Source organism: Coptis chinensis, chromosome 9, assembly GCF_015680905.1.
Source record: "Coptis chinensis isolate HL-2020 chromosome 9, ASM1568090v1, whole genome shotgun sequence".
In the NCBI taxonomy this organism is placed as follows: Eukaryota; Viridiplantae; Streptophyta; class Magnoliopsida; order Ranunculales; family Ranunculaceae; genus Coptis; species Coptis chinensis.
This window is the reverse complement of record NC_141464.1, coordinates 43,805,520-43,828,439: the sequence shown is the minus strand read 5'-3', so window position 1 is coordinate 43,828,439 and position 22,920 is coordinate 43,805,520. Positions and strand designations below refer to the sequence as shown.

The 22,920-nt window shown below is 40.9% G+C and overlaps 3 protein-coding genes across 3 annotated transcripts; all 3 read right to left on the bottom strand.

Annotated features, from left to right (window-relative positions):
• Nucleotides 1-4,114: 4,114 nt before the first annotated feature.
• On the bottom strand, nucleotides 4,115-5,218 carry LOC147476194 (uncharacterized). The gene has a single exon (XM_086585654.1). The coding sequence runs from the start codon at nucleotides 5,216-5,218 to the stop codon at nucleotides 4,115-4,117; it is 1,104 nt and encodes a 367-aa protein (XP_086441780.1).
• A 7,129-nt stretch (nucleotides 5,219-12,347) lies between these two features.
• LOC147476193 (stem-specific protein TSJT1-like) lies at nucleotides 12,348-15,376 on the bottom strand. The gene is made up of 4 exons (XM_086584074.1): nucleotides 14,798-15,376; nucleotides 13,220-13,460; nucleotides 12,835-12,958; nucleotides 12,348-12,744 (listed from the first exon to the last, which is right to left on the bottom strand). Exons 1-4 carry the CDS (start codon nucleotides 14,998-15,000, stop codon nucleotides 12,548-12,550), a joined length of 765 nt encoding a protein of 254 aa, XP_086440200.1. The 5' UTR covers nucleotides 15,001-15,376; the 3' UTR covers nucleotides 12,348-12,547.
• A 575-nt stretch (nucleotides 15,377-15,951) lies between these two features.
• Nucleotides 15,952-19,454, bottom strand: LOC147476192 (CAAX amino terminal protease family protein). Its single transcript, XM_086584547.1, has 4 exons — nucleotides 19,230-19,454; nucleotides 18,993-19,151; nucleotides 17,435-17,653; nucleotides 15,952-16,503 (listed from the first exon to the last, which is right to left on the bottom strand). Exons 1-4 carry the CDS (start codon nucleotides 19,428-19,430, stop codon nucleotides 16,162-16,164), a joined length of 921 nt encoding a protein of 306 aa, XP_086440673.1. The 5' UTR covers nucleotides 19,431-19,454; the 3' UTR covers nucleotides 15,952-16,161.
• Nucleotides 19,455-22,920: the final 3,466 nt, after the last annotated feature.

Below are 22,920 nucleotides of genomic sequence, written 5' to 3'. Positions count from 1 at the left end.
ACCGGGCCCAAGCCGAGAAGAGGGTGGCCAAGAAGGTTAAGGAGGAGATTGACCGGCTCACCAAAGAAGGCCGCCTCCTTCCGGAAGCTCCCGCCGCTGCTCCGCTTATCGAGATCGGTTGCCCAATTCAGGACTCTCTACTTCGAAGGGAGATGCGGCCCGCGGCTGGTAGCGAGGCTATAGACATGGCTACGGATATAGTTATAGAAGACCGCCCGCCCGGTGATCCCGGAAAGTAATCGCGTGTCTTGAAAATAGCTTGTTTATGCCACGGCTAGGCTTCTCTTGATGCTTCACGTTGTCATACTCTTTATGCTACTTTTTTTGTATTTTCACTCCCACCGGTTGGGATGTTCATATTATGTTTTGCCCCTTTTTATCGATTGTTTCGCCAACCCTCCCGTTTCGTGTATTTGACCCGATGAACCGGGCCTCTGTTAGCTCATTCCCCGTCGGTTGGGGATGTTTGATTTGCCCGCCCCATGCGTCCGGTTGGGGCTCCGCTACTCTCTACCTCGGCGCAGCCTCGCCACGGCCTTGAAGCCTCTTCGCTTCCGTTGCCTATTCTCCCGTGGGTCCGGGCGACTCCTCCTCACCCCCGCCCCCGAGAGACCTCACCTTAGTGTGGCAACTCCTTTTTGCCCCTAAGGTTTGGACCTCGATCCCCTCAGGCTCATCCCCCTTCCCTTCACTCTCGAGGGGTAATGAAAACTCACACAATAATATTCCACCTCAAAAGTGCTACGGGTTTATATATGTACAAATAGCTCATGCAGTTTTCAGTCTCTCTCATTACATTTACTCGTGAAATATTTTCAACAACCTTACATTTCACGGCTTATCCACCGCTGTTCCCTCCAAGGTTTGTAACTTTGTAGGTGCGGTTCCCCTACCTCGACCACCACGTAAAGGCCCTCCCACGCCGGGCCCAACTTCCCCTCGCTAGCTTTTTTGGTGCTGGGAGTCACTCTCCGAAGCACCTTGTCTCCCACCGCAAATCTCCTCACTCTCAGCTTTTTGTCGTACTGCCTCTGCAAGCGGCGGTGATATTCCTCCAATTTGATGCGCGCTGTGTCTCTCCTTTCCTCTGCTAGGTTCATGTCTCTGGCCAAAATGCCCCAGTTTGACTTATCCTCGACAGCCGCGGTCCTAGTGGTCGCCGCCACCATCTCTGTTGGTATCACGGCCTCTACTCCATATGCCAATGCAAAAGGGGTTTCATCGGTGGATGTTCGTGGGTCGTCCGATAGGCCCAAAGCACCGACTTAGTTCGTCGGCCCAGGACCCCTTCCTGCCCTCCAGTTTCCTCTTGAGATTGTTAAGTATGGTTTTGTTAGAGGACTCCGCCTGCCCATTTCCCTCGGGGTTGTATGGGGCTGAGAATCCCTGTTTGATGTGATACGTTTGCAGGAAACCCCTAACCTTTGAACCCGTGAACTGGGTTCCATTATCCGCGATTATAGCATAGGGCAACCCGAAACGGCAAATGATATTTTCCCACAAGAACTTGATCACATGCACCTCTTTCACCTGCTGTAACGCTGCGGCTTCAATCCACTTTGTAAAATAGTCAGTCGCGACCAATAAGAACCTCCTCTTACCGCGGGCCATGGGCAGCGGTCCCACTATGTCAAGGGCCCACATCGCGAATGGCCATGGGCTAGACACACTGTGCAGCGGCTCTGCTGGGGCCCATATCAACTGAGAAAATCTCTGACACTTCTCACATTTTTTGGAGAATTCCACAGCGTCTCTCTTCATGTGAGGCCAGAAGTAACCCCATTAATGTGGTCGACAATCGTTGTCTCTTGTCGTCCCGCCGCCGAAGCGGCTGGCTCCCGTAATCCCCTTCATGTAGCTCACTGAGCACCTCTCGAGCCAGTCCCGGCCCCAAGCATTTCAACAAAGGTCCCTTGAAATTCCTCCGATATAACTCTCCCCCTACTAATGTGTATCTCCGAGCTGTCTGTTCCAACCTTCGTCTCTCCCTGGGACCAATATTCTCCCCTCCTGTCAAAAACTGCTTGATGGGCAACATCCATCCTTCGTCGCTCTCTGCGGTATTCATTATTCCCACTGGTTCCTCTGTGCTCGGTCAGTCCAGTCTTCTCACCTCTATAGTCCTTCCTTCAGACCCCGGCATGGCTGCGGCCACATATGCGGGGCATCAGCCGGTGGATTCTCTCCCCACGGTTCAAATGTACAAACCGAATCGCCGTGAACCCGACGCCCGACCGGAGGACCCCAAGTATCTCGCCATCCTCGGGACACCGTGCGCGAACCCACCATTCGCCGCCACACCACCAAATTGAGTCGGAGTACCGCGGTAAAGTTCCTTCACCCCAAGCCTTACGCCATTCCCATGCCCGCGATTACGCCTCATACTTGCCTCGTTATTGGATGCCGCGAACCCTAATTTCATCGTCGGCTCTAGCTCTGTTTTATGCGGCGTGACCAATACTACCCGATTCAGTTTGCCTTTTGCATCCGTGGTGACCTGTCGGCAAACACTCTCCAACCGTTACCTTCGTCCCATGGATCCGCGCTACCCTATTCTTTTTCTCCCTCATTTTCCAAAACCATCTCCTCCCCAGTAGGGTCCTCTGGGGGAACTCCGCCAAGAACTCAGCCGGGGGCTGAGCCTCCTCCGGTCCCCTACCTGATATTGGATCTCATATGCACTCAGCATCACGGCCCATTTCAACATTCTCCCTGATTTCTCTGCCCTCAGAGCCTGCTTAAGGGGCAAGTTCATGACCACGATCACTGAGTGGGCTTCGAAGTAGGGCTTTAGTTTCGATCTTGAAAATATCAAGGGCGGCGTACTTCTCCACGCGACTATACCTGGTTTCCGCATCCAACATCGTCTTGCTCTGAAAGTACACCGGTCTTTCTATCTTATCCACTACTCGAACGAGGACCGAGCTGATTGCGTAATCCGTGACCCCTAGATACAGATACAATTTCTCTCCCTCTTCCGGTCGCGACAACAAGGGGATCTCCCCCAAATACCTTTTGAGCCCCTGGAATGCCTGTTCACACTCTGCCGTCCATGCGAAATCCGCGGAGTTCCTCAACAGTCGGTACAGCGGCCTGCATTTGTCAGACGACTTCGATATGAATCTATTGAGAGCCGCAACCCTTCCAAACCAACCACACCTCCTTTATCGTCTGGGGGGCATCTCTACCAATGACCTAATCTGCTCTGGGTTTGCCTCTATCCCTCGCTGTGTCACAATATACCCTAGAAATTTCCCTGTGGTCACCCCAAATGTACATTTCTCGGGGTTGAGCTTCAAATTGTGGGTCCGCAGTATCCGGAATGTCTCCTCCAACCCCTCCAAATGTTCCTGCTCTGACATGCTCTTTTCAACGATATCATCGATGTATATCTCAATGCCTTTGCGAATTTTGCCTTCGAACATCTTCTCCGCCAGGCGCTGGAATGTGGCCCCTGCATTTTTCAACCCAAACGGCATTCTCGTGTAGCAGTATGTGCCTCCTTCCACTACGAAGGAGGTCTTCTCCTGATCCGGACCATACATCGCCACCTGGTTATACCCCATCGATGCGTCCATAAATGAGAACATGCTGAACCCCGCCGTCCTGTCTACCAACTCGTCAACTCGCGGCATTGGATAACTGTCTTTCGGGCACTCTAAATTTACATCTGTGAAGTCAACACACATCCTGACCTTCCCATTCTTCTTCGGGACCGCGACTATGTTGGACAACCAGTCCGTGAATTCCACGTCCCTTATAATTCCCGCATTCTTTAATCTGGCAACTTCTTCTCGGATTCCTTCCGCGTATTTGGGCCTCATACCCCTCATCTTCTGTCTCACTGGCTTCGCGTCCTCCCTCATATGCAGGCGATGACATGCGAATTCCGGATCTAAACCAGTGATATCCTCTATCCCCACGCAAAGACGCGTCTTTGTTTCTCACCAAGCATTGTATCGCCTTCTCCTCCATTCCACCGCAAGACTTTCGACCTATCGGCGTGAACTTCTCTTCCTCTCCCCCTGCCCCAGTTTACCATCTCTATCTCATCCAAAGTTTTTGGGATCACCGCGACTTGCTCCCCCTCTTCCGCGACCCCACACTGTAATTGCTACGCGGCCCTCTTCCTGGAGCTCGCCGGCTTATCCTCTGGTCCGCGGGACATCCTTTTGATTGTATTCTGGTGACTATTTTTGGATGCCACCTGATCTCCGCGGACCTCATATGTTCCCGTTGGGGTAGGGAATCGAATAACTTGATAGTACGTCGACGGCACCGCCCTCATCTCATGTATCCATCTCCTCCCCAGGATCGCGTTGTACTGGGAGCTGGAATCGACCACCATAAACCTTGAGAACACTGTCACTGGTCCCGCGGTTACTGGTAGCAAGAGTTCCCCCATAGGCTCAGTGACGCTCCCATTGAATCCGTACAAACTTGTCCGCGGAGGTCTCAGTTGTCCCGGGTCGATCCCCATCTCCTCTAGAGCCCCTCTGAACAGCAAATCCACGGCGCTACCACAGTCTACCAGGACCCTCTTGACCACATAATTACCCATCGCTACTGTAATGACCAACGCATCCTCATGCGGTGTATCCACGGCTCGGAGGTCTGCCTTGGAGAATGTAATTGTCTCTTCCATTGTCTTTTCTCTGTATCTCTGTCCTCGGTGTGACTCATTGACCTGCTGGATACTCGCTGTCCTTCTGACCTTGTCCCGGTGGGCATTATGGCTCAGTGCTTCCCCGCTGAAAATAACATTTATAGTTCCCAGTATTCGCCCGGCAGCTGCGCCCTGCTCCCTATTTGGATGTTCCCCCACAAATTCCCTCAGCATCCCCTTCTCCACCAATCTCTGGACTAACCATTTTAAGGCATAACAATCGTTGGTTTCGTGATTGTGCACCTGGTGATAGTCGCAGTATGGCTTGTTAGGCATTTCCGCCGGAATGGTTCGCGGCCCTCCATATCCTTGCACATTTTTTATCAACGGCAATATCTCACTCAGCGGTCTCACCAGCGGGACGGTCTCCAATTCGCGGTATGGCTTCCTCTCCCTCTGCTCTCTTCGAACTACTTCCCTCCCTCTTTTCGGCCTCGATGATTGTCCGCGGTATCTCTCTTTGCCTCGGTCATTTCCCCCGGTCTTATCGCGTTCCCTCTCTTTCTCCACTGCTGATACTGTCTTGCCTCCCCTCTTCGATTCCTTCTGCATGGTATCTTCAGATTCGATGTACTTTTCTACCAGCGGGTATAATTAGCGCAAAGGTCGCAATCTTGTTCTTAGCCACGATCGATGGACCGCCCGTCCCCGGTCACAAACCCTTTCGAACGCGCTTATTACCGCCGTTCTTTAAGGTTTTCCACTTTTAAGGTCTCGCCTTGAAGGCGACACAAATATACTCGGCCGGACTCAGCGGATCTTTGTCTAACATTGAATAAGGCCGCGATGTCTACCACCCTCCCTCTTCGATGTATAAAATGGTCAACAAATGCCCGTTTCTAGCTCTTGGAAATTCGTTATGCTCTTTGAGGGTAATCGATAGTACCCGGTCGGAAGCCCCACCCTTAAGGCTAGCCGGGAACATCATGCACCGCAGACCATCATACCTCGCCTCTTGCCAGAGAGGCATCTGCTGTCTGAAGTGATGGATGTGATCTGCCGGGTCCCCCGTGCCGTCATACCTCTCGAATCTTGGCTGGTTGAAGCGTTTTGGTACCTCGGATGTCCATATCGCGTCCGCCAGGGGGTTGCGATTCAACCCCGCCACCACTTGAGTGGCCGCGCCCGTTTAGGCCCTTGTCTGTTGAAGATTCGCCTCTCTGTCGCTGTTGATCATTTGCTGGACCTGCTCCATTGTTAACCCGGTCACCGGATTGTCCACCAAGGTCGGTCCTTGCTCCTCATCCTCCGCCTTTTCTCTCTCTGCTTCCTCTTCTGTCTCATCCCCGGATTCTTCCTCCCTTCTCTCTTTTTCTCTCCTCAGCTCCTCATTTTCCTCTCTCAGCCTCCCAATTTCTTCTCGCATGAGCCGCGCTTCCTCCTCTGCTCTTCCCTCCTCTCGTCCCTCTCCTTCTTCCACCGCCGCTTCCGGCATTTGTTCCGGGACTCTCGTCTTTCGGGGCCTACCCACCGCCTTCTTTGGTGCCATTTCTACCCTGTTTTTCCCCACAGACGGCGCCAAATGTTATAACACAAATACCAATGGCAAGCTCTTATAACTCAAATACTGATTACAAGCTGTTATAACTCAAATACTGATTACAAGCCTGTTCACCGCTCTCTCTCTTGGCCGTGTTGCCACACCACCTTCTCTCTTTCTTTTTCTTCCCCCCCCCCCTTTCTTTCTCCCCTCTCTTCACTTTTATATCCCCTCCCTCTCTCATCTCAACCCTCCACCTGTCCCTCTATCTCGCGGTCCCCTCCCCTCCATGTGTAGGGTTTCCGATCACACCACTTGTCATCATCACAATGCAGTGTGCGGACGGCCTTGTGGGTTGTGTTAAGTCCGGCCCAATTCCCTATGATATTCCAGGACGACATCATGCCACTACAAATACATTCTTTTAAATTTCATATGGGTAGTGCAAATTTTATAAGCTTTTATGAGAAAATTAGTTCAAATCTTAATCAATTTTCTTAATTATAAAAATGTTTTAATTAGCACTTAATTTGTTAAATATCGTCTTAAATTTAGAATGATTTTAAGAAAGCCTTAATTAATATATTTAAAATAACGATATAAATACCTTACTTTGAATATTCGTGAAATAAAGGTAGAAACTTTAATTGAATTTAAATTTTTTGAAAAGGTTTAAATACCATTTTTTTAAATTAACTTGCAATATTATTAGAACGTTTTAGTTACCACATAATTCCAACACAAGTTTTAGTAACGAAAACAACAAAAACAAATGTTTCTGTTATGAATATAAGAATAAATTTAGAAACATCCCAAAATGATATGATTATATATACAATATGAAAAAGATATGATTTTAAGAGTGAACTGTCACACAAATACATGCCATTGAAGACCTTTACGAGGAATTGACAACAATTAAAACACCTAGAAGTGGAATAATCCATATTAAAACAAAGACAATGGAAAGAATTAAGAGTACAATCACAGTCATGCTCATTGTCTTAGTTGTTGTTTTTTAAACTCCAATGTTCAACCAACAACTTACGAAGTGTTGCTCGTCGTAAGGAAGATTGTTGCCCTGTATAATGATACAATCAACTGGCTTGATTGTATTATGTCCTTATATTGTACGTTTTTATTTAGGACTGGAGACTATGTTCCTCTGTTTTATTCAGTGCGAAAAAATAATAATGTAACTAACATGAAAGACTTATTTGGATAGATCTTATACACATCTTTTTTCTTCTAGCGAGATAATTTTACCACACCAAGTTACATTAGATTATATTTGAAATGTCTACGACCTCAATTCACAAGCGTCAAATGAAACATGCTAAAAAGTTTATGTTTAACATAAAGCAAATTCCTTATTATCCACTAGAAATTGCTCGAGACTTCGTTACGATACGCTTGGAAAAAAAATACATAATTCCCTAATAACATGTACTATGCAAACCAATTATCTATGTTCTAATGATCATAAAAATCTCGTATCTTAAAGCCTCGCATGTAATTGCTCGACTGTGAAATTATTCGGGTTGCTTAGTTTTTTGGTGGCCTCACCCATTTTTTTCATTTTTTTTATTTGTTAAATACATTTAATAAAGGAATAAGACTGTTAATTTAGACACTTGAAGAAGGGAGAATCCCTTTGTTAGCTTTGACGGAAAATGAACAAGGAGATCTTAAAAAAACTAGCTTCAAGAAGGATATAAAAACTCAATCTCCAAACAGATGTTTTATATCCGTAGTCTCAATCCCACTGAGCTGATTGACGATAATCTCTTGAACCCATTAGTGAAGAAGAAGCTTTCTCATCCAGTTCGTTGAATCGTATTTCAATTTTAGTTGATTCATTTAGTTGGTTGCTTTACTTATTCGGACTAGTGATTTTTTATTTATAAATTTACAAAATTATTTTGTTCTTTCCCCATTGTTTATACAATTAATGGTTAAATTGTTATTCCAATTCTTATATTTGTTACACCTATTTTCACAAGGTGAAGTTACATTCATGATATTTATTTTACAATATTTATTTGGATATGATTATTAATGATGGATGGCTTTGAAAGACAAGTTTGTTTAATAGAAACAAAGTGCAAAATTTGTAGTTTTTGCATTGTATATGGTTTCCTATACAAAGCCATGTTTAGAGCAAAATTAAATCTACAGAAGCTTCCTCAAATATAAACCCCAATGAATTTGCAAAACCTTAAAACAAGACCATCAAAAGTCAAAGATGGAATTCGATGATAAAAAAAAAATCTGGTGTTGGACCTTCACCTTTGAAAGGGAGTAGGACTGGTAGAAATCTCCTTTGATAGCTTTCTTTGTTTTTGTTTGAGAGGGAAGACAAAATGAATGTATTATGTATAATAGCCAAGATAGATATGTGGAAAAAGTAAAAACTATGTTTTCTGATAAGGGCAGAAAGAGAGGGAGATGAAGAATGGGGGGTGTTGTTTTTTAATATATATATAATGGACATTTTGTTAGAATGGAAATAGAGGAAGAGGAAGAGATGAGGAATAAATGATTGGTTTGTGAAGGGAATGGGAGAATCATATCCCACTGATTTTTGGTTCAATTTTAGGAAAAAATGTGAAAATAACTTGTTTACCCCTATCCATTTGTTTTGTTATTTAGAAATTTGATTTGTTTGTTGATTTCAATTGATCTGGATGGTTGAAAGAGTTTTTTAAGATAGGCTATAAATATAAGTTGTCAAGGTAGCATTCCCCTATAAATTAGATATTTATGTACATACATATGGATATATTGCAAACAATACATTCTTTTAAATTTCATATGGGTAGTGCAAATTTTATAAGTTTTTAAGAGAAATTTAGTTCAAATCTTAATCAATTTGCTCAATTATAGAAATGTTTTAATTAGCACTTAATTTGTTAAATATCGTCTTAAATTTAGAATGATTTTAGGAAAGCCTTAATTTGAATATTCTTGAAATAAAGGTAGAAACTGTAATTGAATTTAAATTTTTTGAAAAGTTTTAATTACAATTTTTTTTAATTGACTTGGAATATTATTAGAACGTTTTAGTTACCACATAATTCCAACACAAGTTTTAGTAACGAAAACAACAAAAACAAATGTTGCTATTATGAATCTAAGAATAAATTTAGAAACTTCCCAGAATGATATGATTATATATACAATGTGAAAAAGATATGATTTTAAGAGTGAACCGTCACACAAATACATGCCATTGAAGACCTTTACGAGAAATTGACAACAATTAAAACACCTAGAAAACAAAATAATCCATATGAAAACAAAGACAATGGAAACTGAAGAACCAAGGATTATTACTAAGATAATTTGAAAGTTTACCAGTGATTTGGTTTGCCGTGGCTCCCAGCACCTCCAGTTCAACTCCTTCTTTCCAGAACATAGCAAATCCACCACTTTGACCAGCAGCAGGAACACAAAAACAATTATCAAACTTTAACACTTTGCTTAACATGCTAATCTTACTCTCTCCCACTTTAGTTTCAGATAAACAGATGATGTCCGGTTGATGTTGCCTTACTAGATCCTTTAGATTTTGAACTGCCGTGGAGGAACCCATTCCCCGGCAGTTCCAGGCGTGTATTATTTCTGGTGAGGCAGCTGTTTGGGGACAGCTACCGCGAACCCTGGAGAGAACCCCACAGACCTCCACTGCTTGTCGACTTCCCACTTTCATCATCAGAACTTCTGTCTCCCCTCATCCCACTCGGAGAAAAACTCTTCTTCCTCAAGCTTACCTCAGGACCCAGCTGCTTTCCTTTTTTTGTTTGCTGTTGTTTCACAACCATAGAATCATCAACAGCCAGGGGCTTGGGTTGTATCAGTTGCAAGCTACTTTCCTCACAATCATCCTCACCCCCCTCATGACTTCCTTGACTGAGGTCCAATGGCGCATTCCCCACTGATACTTCCTCCTGAGAGTCTGCATTAAAAACCACCATGTCCAAGTCCTCTTCTTCGGAAAGTTCATCCTCTTCCTCATCAGTGAATGCATCTGATGGGATATCCTCCTCTGGTATCTTTGGTCCCCATTGATCTAAGTGATCACTCGAGTTTCTTGATTGACTTGATAACGTTGGTTCTACTGAGCTCCCAGAATCACTGGATATGGGGATGACCTGAGCTTCCTCTAGAATCAGCAAATGTCCCAGACCCTTTGCCCTTAAGTCATCAGCCTCTCTCTTAGCTTTCTTTGACATTCTTTCAGCCACCCTCAAACTGTTTCTTCGCCAGTCATCGTCATCCATCTTTGCCTGTGCTCCTCCTAAGCTCAGCTGTTTTCTCTTGTTTCCCACACTTAAACCTTTCTCTGTTAGAGATGTGTTCTTTGCTCTACTCCTTTTAGTTCCTCGAGAGGCCAGAGATTTATATCTCCTTCCACGTGTTGGTAGCCCCAGGAATTGAAAATTTGGATTTTCTTCCCCACCTTGTAAATAAGATTTGAACCTCCCATCAGACTCGTTTTTTTCAAGAAAAGGTATGATAGTCTGGGAAGAGTGTGAGCCAAAATACGGCGAGGCGTGCTCTTTTACCAAATCTTCCCTAGTTCCCAAAAACCCACCTCCAACAGCTATAGTCTCTAGCTTGCCAGCTTTGTACTCCACTGTTTCCAATATCGAATCCACATCTAGTATTTGTGCGGGTCCTTTTTCAGTATCCCTTGGGCCCCCATCTAGCTCCATACTTGCAGCCCCCCAAACTGGGGTCCAGACCACTAAAGAATTTCCATGGGCCTCGAGCCCACCCCTGTTATCCATACACAGGCTTTGTGAAACCATTTCTTGGCCTTTTTCCTTTCCATCCCCATTCTGTACTTTTCCTGGGCCCAAGGCCCCATCCCCATTTGAACCCTCAACGGTCACTGACTCGCCTACTCCCTGTTCTTTACTAGCCGTTCTGACTTCTGACTCAGAGGCTTCTCTTTCTTCCATACCCCAATTCCTGCCATTAGCCACTTTTCCGACCGACGTTGTTTTGTCCGGAGTGGACAACAAGCCTGTTCCAGTCCAAAGACCTCTTACCGGAGAGCCCCTTTTCCTAGCTTGTAATAGGTCCGATCTTAGTTGTTTTGGAGATCCAGATATAGTTACAGATGCTGGCCCTGAGTTAACCACTCCATTGAAACAAACTGTCGCTCGTAACATGAACGAGAAGTTATTTTTAATGTCTCTGGGTGATCCTCCATATTTACGCAGATCCATACTGTATTGCTCTCTCTTTTTACAGTAATGGATGTCATGCCCAATGCAGCCACAGAAATAGCAGAAAATTTCCAGCTTCTCATATTTGAAAGTGATTGGGAAAACTTCCCCCATTTCAGTCCGGAGGTCTAGACCTTTCAGCAACCGCTCTTTAATATCCATACGAACTCTAACTCTAGCTACTGGGTTTCTGAACTCTCCTCTACAGCAGAGATCAACCTCCTTGAGTTTGCCAAGGTTTTGCCCCACACTCCTAACATTTTCCTCATTTATTCGATCTCTCGGGAGACCATGGATCTGTATCCAGAAATCCACTAGATCAAACTTTTGTGATGTAGCCCAATTCTGTAGGTGTCGTCCTTTCTTAACTGAGAAGATGAACCCTTGTATTAACCAAGGGCCATTTGCTTTGACATGCCTCAGCTCTTCCATGTTCTCAAACTTCAATTTATAAAAACCTTTTGACATCAGTTCCACCTTTGTATTACCCCTCGTCTGCCATCCCCTGTGTAGTTCGTCTGCAAGGTCTTGTAAGGAGATCATTTTACCACCATACAGCTTCCCCAACAGTGTAGTACTGTCTCCTATATCTTCCATCATATTTTTACAACCAATATCCACCACTTTCCTCTCTTTAGAACAGAAAAGATTTTGCATTTCCAAGCTGGAGTTCCTCAATCTTCTCTCTAGTTGTTCCTCCTTGTACAGAAGGATTCACCATATTCCCTTGTAGAGAACCCAAAACCTTTGAAAAGACACAAACTTGAAGTGGGGAGACTGTGAATCAATATGAGGGGGGGGGAGGAGAGGAGGGGGAGTAGGGGTTGGGAATGGAACTCAATCCAGGGGAAATAGAAGAGAAAAAAGAAAAAAAGATTGAAATTTGTTCACAAGAGGCTTTCTAAGAATCCGTTAAGCTCTACCAAGGTTTCCAATACCGATTTTTCACAAGTTTTGAATTTGAGTAGAAAAGAGGGGAGAGAAGAGATCTGCTTTAAGCCGCAGTAGAGCTAAAAGAAAAAAACAGGCGTGGAAATTCAAAACACCGTTCACAGGGATTAAAATGTTATTAGTATGTAGCTTCTCCTTGATCTTATCCGCAAACTTGTAATACAAGTATCCAGAATCCCAAATCATATTGAGCTCGTCGAGACTATTACTCTCCTAACATTGTTTCATACTTGCATCAGCCCAATTCGCAGAGCTACCTGTGCGGGGAATGCTGGGAATTCTGGTGTAGTGATCAACTTTGAAAATAATAGCACAAATGTGACCATCGTCATCCTCATGTGCCACAGCCCTTACCTTGTTTAGGGGATGATCAAAGCTAGCCAATCCACTTCCATTCGTGAAAATGCACCCTATATATAGATAAAGTAACATCAGAATTCAGAAACTCATTTCCTTACTAAAACACATGCTATTGTGATGACTAAACGAATATATATTACCAGGTGGGAATGCGCAAGACCGCCCAGTACCACATGCTTCGGATACAATTCTAGGATCCTCGGAGCAGACTAGAGACTCATCTGCGGTCGTTCCCCAGTGAAATTGCACACTTCCATCTTTGTCCTAGGCAAATTATGTTTTATAAATGTTTTAGAATGGTTGTTATTATACATTATGTTATATGCAAAATGCATACACAAGGTTTACAACCAGAGTTTTTATAACCTGTCTCTAGCAGATGGATTTACTATCTTTAGCCATTTTCAAATTAGATGATTAAACTCCATTTGGCACCTAGTCCAAATAGCCTAATTTACTTGCATTGGTGCCACATCGGGCGAATTCACTGTGTAACTTAAACTAAATTGTTATCTGTAAACTCACCCTAGCAGCAAAAAGGGTGCCAGAGTTGGCATCAAAGAGAATCAAGGCGAACTTTCCGACAAGATCTTTAATGACCTGATCAGCAGGATATGGTGCACGATCACGTAGAACTTTATATACTTCTATCACCAGCATTGCTTCTGTGGTCAGTCTACAAAGGCCATAATGCCGACGTAGATCACAAATGTTCTCTAAGTTCCCAATGAAAATGCAGAAGACATTATCCACGACCACTATAGATCTGCAACAGCACAATATAGAGTTATATATTTACGGCTTACAAAAGTTTCAACTTAATTAGTGACAAATTTTCTTTTTCCCTTTCAATTTTCGTTTTAATTTGGGATTACTTGAGTGGCTTAAATTAAAGTGTGGTCCCGTAGCTCAGTTGGTTAGAGTGTTGGTCTTATGAGCCAAAGGTCGCCGGGACCACCAAACAGACTCAAACATACTCTTGGACCGTTAAACAGATTCAGACATGCATACTCTTCTTCAGTCTTCTTAGTCACCTCAAATACAGTATGATTCAAAACTAGTACTTGGTTTTTCTTCTTTTCACCTCGAGGAAAAAGTGAACATACAGATTCATTAGTTTTCCTTTGGAGATCTCTTTTCCTATGTCACCAAAGCCTCAAATTTCATTTTTTTTTTAATAGACATTAGAAATAGGGTCCTATTACTGCCGGACCCCAATTTGTTTTGGGCAGACTCCAAAAAAAAACAATTATTACAAGTGTGCTATTGGTTTCAAAAAATCTAAAAAAAAAACAATTATTACAAATATTCCATTGCTCCAAAAAAAGTTGGATTCGAAAACCCCAAACTTAAACGACCCGGCTAGGTCGTTTGGACTAAGTCCCAAACGATTTGGCCACACCGTTTGGGACTTAGTCCAAACGATGTGCCCACACCGGTCAAGAGCCCAAAAAATAGAATTTTATATTTTTCGAAGTCCAAATCCCGACATGGCCACACCGTTTGGACTGAGTCCAAAACGATGTGGCCATGTCGTTGGGGATTTTTCTAAGTTTAAATCCCAAAAGACATGGCCACATCGTTTTGGACTCAGTCCAAACGGTGTGGCCATGTCGATCATTTGGGATTTGGATTTTGAAAAATATAAAGTTCTATTTTTTGGGCTCTTGGCCTGTGTGGGCACAGCGTTTGGACTAAGTCCCAAACGGTGTGGCCAAGTCGTTTGGGACTTAGTTCAAATGACCTAGTCGGGTCTTTTAAGTTTGGGGTTTTCGAATCCAATTTTTTGTGACCAATGACATATTTGTAATAATTGTTTTTTTTTTAGATTTTTTGAGACTAATAACACACTTGTAATAATCATTTTTTTTTTGGAGCCTGCACAACACAAATTGGGTCCGTCAGTAACAAATACCTTAGAAACAAATACCTTAGAAATATGACTATGTAAGCTCAAAATAAACAATGTCACCTGCAGGAAAAAAAAATAACAAAGTAAATAGCTCATATTTTCTCATGAATATTTTCAAAATAAATAATTAGCATGATTGAAAAAACTGAACACCAACACGCATACACCACACACTGGAAAGGATGAGTCACCTTGGATGGACTGAACTTTCATCTCCGTGAGAAAGAGCCATAAAATTCCCATTACAAAAGTTATAAAATGTAGACTCCGGCCAAGTTGACCGAAAAGCCTCAGCTATTTGCTCTCTAGTTTTCGAGGTTTGAGAATTCTCGATAGAAGGAAGTCTAAACTCCTCCGGTGGTTTCCCAGTCGAGTTCTCAAAAACTGTCAACATTTTTGACAAATTCCAAATCCTCCGATCCTATGTCTCAAATTACAACCACTTTAGCAGCGCGCCTTGAAACAAGAATGGCAGGCAACAACTGAAGTCACCAATGCAACCATGCAGTGATGCAGGCACGCATACATGGATATATCATATATATATACTATGGTCCAATTGGTCAGGACAGTGGGTGTGGGTGAGGTGGCGGCTTTAAAGTTGTTTTGATGATACGTGTTGTGTTTGCTGGAAATTTGCCAAAATTAATAATGAAATTTTCTGTGAAGTTGTTGCAACTTCTTCCAAAAGGACAAAAGGACTTTATTAGTGCTGCAATCGGCGTTTAATCAAAGGTTCAATACGAAAATATATGGCTTGATTCCTCTCTTTTAACGGGATGTTCGTAGGGAGGGTACAAAAACTTTTGTGATAAGAAACCATTTATTTTGAGAATTGTTAGAGATCCAACACCAAGCTTAAGCTTTGACCTAATTAATTACCATTCCATGGCTAGACAAATTAATGACAGCGAGAGAGACCTTTGATGCAATGAACGAACCATTTCAACTCTAAAGACTGCTTTGCTTGCCTGTATAAGTTTCCATGTAATTGAGCTAGACTGCTAGATTTACTAAGCAGCTAGAAGCCTAGAATAACAATGGTTTTGAAGTAGTATAGGATGTTTCAAGGTGTCTATTGGTGTACACAACTACACCAAAATAACATGGAATCTTAACTACGTTCTAACTTGAGTTCTCTCTGCTACAGTTTGCTCTACCTACCAAAGAGTGGTGCTTGATTTTCCAAGTAAAGTTTGACAGAAACAAAACCTAGTTCATTTTTGGAGCATGTTAGGAAAGTTGTATTTGCTGATGCAAATGGGAAATTATATCCTGGAATATAATCAGTTTTTTTAATAAAAGCCCTGCTTTCCAAGATAATAAAAACAAAAATATAGAGGTGTAATGAACTGTTGTTGCACCCTGAAGTCCAAATTTATCCCATGAGATGTTTAAAAACGAAGGAGCTGTTTACATTCCTGAACTTGTGTCAAGTACCAGCAATATAAAAGATAAAAATGGTTCAACTTTATCTGTATGAGGAAGCTTGTATGTTATGGCCTTAATTCCACGAATTTACTCAGCACTGCAAACAACTTGATGGACATAAATCTCAAGAGAAAACAGTCACCATTAGTGTGGCTGCATTGTACAGGGAATGTAGGACAAATGATGAACTTAAGTTTCCAGACCAGCAATAGGAGCATCCAAGGATACACCCAATGATGAAGAGTTGAAAGGAATTCTCATTGGAAAAGTGAGCTACACTGAAAATACACGAGCTGATGATGACAGCTTGCTGCCATTTCATTCTAGAGGCAAGAGATGTCAATAAAAATCCTCTGTAAACAATTTCTTCAAGAAAAGGAGTCACAAAGAAATAGACGATGATGACTGCTCCTCCAGAAACAGAGCCACTCGAGATGATGTCTTTTAGTATGGGGTTATTCACATCCTGCAGTTGTATTTAGAAAACTATCAACTGATGGCAAATTTTACAGTTGATAAATTAATATTTTGTCTATATAAATCATGCAAAACAATAAGACTGATAGGTTGATAGGTGTTTCAAGATTATAACAATGATGCAGTCAATGCAAAAGAAACATGAACAGATTATTAGCGTTAACGACAGAAGAGTTCTGCGTCTTTCGGTACTCAGAGAAGTAACTCTCTTTGGAAAGATGTCATAGAAGCAACATATGCATGGCAGTGGCACTTGGTTGGTGCCCTAAACCAGTCCTTCAATCCCATGGTTGCTGCCTTTGGAAAGGAATCACAACCCCATCACATACTGTCATGCTTTCAAGAAGGGTATTTTCTGAAAACTGAGGAATGGGCGCAAAATCAGCTATTGGACTGACAATAAACCTCTGTTTGATGTCTTTCCCCTCATTTACTGAAAGCCTTATTGAAAGATCACAGATGGTGTGATTGCACAATATCTCCAAGCTGAGAATTCGGGTACTTGGAGTTTTCGTCTCTCAAGGCACTAACGATTGGGAGATGCACAACAATGGTTGATTTTCAGGCCACCATAGATTGGTCAATGGTAGTCATCATGGTCATTGAACAACAATGGAAAGTTCTCAGTAAGATCGATCTCTTCGGGCAGCTATAGCTAAATCTAACAAAGAACATGATGATATCCCATCTCAATTCCCATCTAATCACTAGTGCACAGGAGAATACTAACTGCCGACCAACTGATAAGAAAAGGAAAGGCAGTTTCGAGACTCTCTGTCAAATGTGTGGTCAGCTAAATGAATATATCCCCCACTTGCTAATCTTTTGCAACATTGCATTGTATGTTTGGACAGCTCTCACTAGACCTGTTCTCAACTAAATGAAACACAACACCCAATAGTTGCAGTTATTGAACTGACCTTGGGTCCAATTAATCTGTCGGCAAGGAATGATGTAAGTAAAGCAAGCAAAGCGAGAAGCCCAAAACCAACTGCTGCAGCCTGCACCCAGTTGCGCTCTTTAGAGAACTTGCTTCCTTGGAAAAAGCTTGCAAGCTTATAATTTGGTTTTGCAGTATATTTTAACAGTGAGAAAGCTCCACATAGCTCTATAGTTTGAATCAGGAGTATCGATACTGCCTACACACAGATAAAAGTAAGTAAGCTTTAATGTCAGGGTGCATACTGTTTAAGTTAAAGTAGATTGAAATAAGTTATCTCTGGAAATTAGTCAAATTACTAATGAGGGAGGTTTTTGCCACCCACGGAGGACTTAGGTATTACTTCAAATTCTTCCTTTCTATACATAGCAGTGAGAATTTAGAGAAGAATTATATGGTCATACCTCCAAACTGTGGTATAGACAAGAATCTAAATATCAACATGAAAAGAACAATACTACCGCCAAATTCAACTGTTACAGTTCAATATGCCTGCATCTGAATAAAGCAGTGTACAGGGATGTAGGGGAAATTAATTGATCTCCAACGGTCCAAGGCTTCAGGTGCCAGTTGAGATGGCGTCTGGAATGTGCAAGATTAGTATAACAGTTCTAATACACATAAGACAAATGTGTTTGGAGTTTGGATGCCACCAGGAATGGCTTCTGGTGCTGGATGCCATTGGAAGTGGCCAGTGGCGTTTGAAGCCTCCTGTATCCCTGAACGAGTCTTCACATATTTGTGCGAAATATCTAAGGATTTTCTGGTTAAGTAAAGGGGTGATGCCAGAACGGTGGAACGATAAATGGGTGGGATTGATTAATGAAGGTGGTTTGCGTATGCAACATGCAGACAGCATTCTGTAATATCCTTTAAATATTGTACACAAAATTTTATCTAACAAAGAAGGGGATCAAATATAAAAACTACGATACCAATTACCAAGTAATTCATACCACTATGCATCACATCCCTGTTAAACTTCCCAAACTACTTCACTTAGAGCACCTTCAGTGGGGTGTGTAAAATTACACCTCTACATAAGCTCCACATAGGTGCCATTAGAATTTTACATTCTCACTGCATACTAATCTATAGCATGAAGATATCCCCACCCGATCTTGTTTTCAACTTGTATCCGGGATGGAGAATTCTCCACTCGGTTTAGAAGTTAATAGCTATTACCTACGGTTTGCACCCCCCATTGGGTGTGTATCTTTGAGATTGGGGGTGTAAAATTTACATCTTAAATGGTTTACATCCTTATTGGAGATAGATGCCTTAATTCACTAATTCCCAATCTATGCATTACATCCCATTCTGCATCCCGATATACAACATACTAATTCACATTTCTCTCTTTCTTTTCACAACAATATTCTCTATCAACTTCCTTCACTATTTGGCAGATTTAATCATCACAAAAGTTTTGGACAGTAAAGAATAAGTAACATATTATCCAACTACAAACTATTGAACGATAAAATAGCATAAATACACCGAAGGTTAAAAGATAAGTCCTAGAATTTGTTTCTCACCTCTATTTGTGGATCAAGAACAGCCTGATTCATAATTTTAGCAACGACCGACAAACCACCAAAACTTAAAGGGATATGTAGACTAAAAAAGTATAATCCCATTGTGCTCCATATACTACCTTCTTCCCACGCAACCTCGGACGACAGGACTGAGAACTCCTGTTAAATAACGTCTTTCAAGTTTTTTAGTATATAAAAACAACTGAAACTAAGTTTGAGTATACTTTTTTGGCTTACCTGAAATATATCATCATCATTTGTATTCTTGTTTTTAGAGTAAGAGCACGTGAATGAAGTAAGAGTACTAAGTTTAGACAAGAATATGAAGTGGTTAGAGAGAAATTTTGAGGACAGGATTGTACTTCTTGTAGGAAAATTTTGAATGAGTTTAGTGGGAGACTGGAAACTGGGAGCAGATAAGTACGTCGTCAAATGCATTCTTTGCTTCCAATGAAAGTCACTTGTCCTGTTGTCCAGCAGACGTGTGTTTACTGTTTAGAGGTGGCGATTTTCCCCAGAAGCCCGAAACCCGGCCCTTTAAAAATGGCCCAAGCCTGAAAAAGCCTGGCCCGTCATGAACACTTGGCCCAACCCTAATTCACATACTAGTATACTGCCATTGCAGTGGGGGTGTGAGCCGAGCATACCATTTCTTTAATCAAGAAATGAGGCTCAGCCCCTTTGTTCTAACTCGATTGAGTATAAACTCTCTCCCATCGACCCATATCACATAACCTCCCTATTATTTAGGTCTCGCTAAATAACCTCTCTGTTTTCCAAAAAAGAGATAAAATCTGGTCTATTTTTATTTTCCATTTTATCTTATTTCCTTTTTTACCCTTTTGGGATTGAAAATTTCCCGACTATATGTAAATGTATTTTTACATAGTCATATATATATGTAAAACTATATTTGCATAGTCATTGGAGCTATAAAAACTTAAATTTACATAGTAACTTTTGGGATTGAAAATTTTCCGACACATGACAGAATATATATAAATGTATTTTTATATAGTCATATATATGTAAAACTATATTTATATAGTCATTGGAGCTATGAAAACTTAAATTTATATAGTAACTTTTGGGATTGAAAATTTTCCGACGACACCAGACAGAATATAAATTAAAATTTTCCTATGAAAAAAAATTTCATATGAAAATTTAAATTTAAATAGATTAAGAAAACTGTGTAATTTTATATTGTCATATGTAAATACAAATTTACATAGAATGACGTCAGCCCGATTTTCACAGGGGTATTTTGGTATGTTTTGGCTTTGATGTTATGTTTTAAATAATAGGGAGATTTTATGCATTTGTTCGCTTATAGGGGGTTTTTGTACAACCATTTAAGTACCAGGGAGATTAAACCCATTGTCTAGCTGTTTCTTTAATTACTAGCCATTTAGGCCGCCTGTGGCCGGGCATGCTACATTGATAGTTTACAATGAACTGTTTTTACTTTTATCAAACTATTAACAACATTATCTAGCGTTACCTGCCATTAGCTGCATTACCTACCATTGGCAGAGTATTGACTGAGCTTCCTCCACTGAAATATAATTGATGCATCAGTAGCATTAAAAATTAATAGCGGGCCTGCCGTATGAAATTAATTTTCCAGCCTATTATAAGTGTATTGTGTTGTTATTTTTAATTTGGGTCTTTTAATTATTTTAGTTGTCAAGACTATTTGATAGTAGTTGGGCGTTAAAAGTTTTTTAGGAAACAATTAATAGGGACGTTTGAACCTCTTTTTTTTTGCATGTAGAAAGAAGAACATGTAACAAATAATTTTGAAAGTGGTATACTGGTATAATGAGGAATATGTCTTGTGTCCAATGTAAACAACTAACTACTATCAATATTGGAACGTTGTGGGATTCACAACTCATGGGATTGTCCACTTACACTATCAGATAAATCCATGCATCTTTATTGTACACTTAGGTTATTTATCTTTATGATAAGTTCTTTTATTGGCAATGATATGGATATATTTCTAAAAATGATGCCCGACTTCTAAGTTTATAACCTTTGCAAGGCAAAGATACATTTTCTAACATATTCTTATCCAGCAAATAAAACATGACTAAAACAAAATTTGTTTTAATTTGATCATATAAGTGGCCACGTTCTCAATGAGTAGATGAATAACAGTTCCCTTGAATAACCTGCATCACAGTGATCACCAATACCCTTGTGCAAATCAATGTCACCTCATCACAACCAAATTCAAATGAAAAAAAGAAAGAAAAGCAAGGCTGTAAGTAAATTAATTAGGTTTTCCATGTAATAATGTTCATATAAGTATAGTGCCCTTTATGCGTACAATTTAGTATCGTAGCTACATTAAATTAGCTATACCATGGTGAAATCATTATTCCAAATTCCACATTCCATATTTACCGAGTCACCTTACTCACCAATTGACTAAGAGAAAGAGTAAAAAACTAAAGTACCATTGAGAAATTTAACTTTTGTTCACATTAATATTTATTCATTGTAATACCATCCAAAAAGAAAGAAAAATATAGGGCATTATCTCCATTTTTATGGAGATTATTGTTTTTACATAGAGGATCCATCTACGCATACATCTATCTTTCTAAGCATCAAACTATTTACCTAAAACAAAAAGGGTGAATTATCCCTATGCGCGCTCATACTCTAATAAAAGTTTTTAGCCATGGTGCATTGGACAAAAATTAATGGACATCTGATACGGTCTTGCACTCAATTAAATTCAACATTGTTGATGGCCAATATCTTTTTGGGCTCCCATTGATGTGAACCATAATAAGGTCTTCAAACTTTTTTCCAGATTAGTACTGGAGTATTTTGTTGTAAAAACAACAACATTAAAATCAAACTGTTGAATAAGCAGTAGGAAAAATCAAAATGGAAAAATAGATGTATAAACTAATTAGTTAACTACCTAAAGTTCCAGATTTTGCAATGGTTCCCAAGTTCTTGACCTCTTTTGTCATTCCAATACCACGATCAGGAATGGAAAGAATAATGATATATATTTATGCCCTCCAGACATGCTTTGAATATTGACAAATTTGTTGTTTCGATGCTTTGACGCTTGTGCGCTTCCGCTTTCGCTCTCGCACTTGCTCTACGCTTTGGTTGCTAAGGATTTGACAGATACATGAAGGCAGAACTCAACGACAAAGGCAAATGAGCGGCCTAAAATTGAAGTTAAAAAATGCTAGTTTGAATACAAAGCCCAAACTCACCAAAAAACTGTAAAAATGCATTCCTATAAGATGAAACGATGTCGTACTAATAAAAATTTAATTTGGCAATGCACATTATGTTAACATATCTTCTCAAATGCATTCCTATACATCATCATATGAACATTATCATCATATGAAACCATGAAGATTTGTACATTGATTGAATTTCATGAAAGATTTAAAAAGTAAAAATTCCAAGAAACAAATAACATGTACATTGAACAAATAAAAAACAGCTAGTTCGAACACACATATAAAAGAGAGAATTTTTCCAAACAATCAAATACAATTTTCAAGATTTTATATTTTGATATCCTTTGATGGTCGGTTACTACAGTGAAGAAAAGCTAAGAAAATTTCTTAAAAATTAAAGGGGACAAAGAGAATACCTCGAGGCATGCTACCTTGATAATTAATCATTTAAAAGCCCAAAGTCCACTTAGCTTGAATAAATAATATATGTATTAGAGGGCCTGCTAGTATGCTAGTCCACTTCAAATAAAACCCATAATGTGCACATACCAAATCGGATCAAAGACTACTGAAGCCCAAAGTGCATATAATCAACAAATCATTTGAGTATGAAATACTTAACCAATGGATAGTTACAGTGCAATCAGTAGTAGACAATTACTAAGAGGTAGGAGGAACATACAGGAAATGTTTCCATAAAT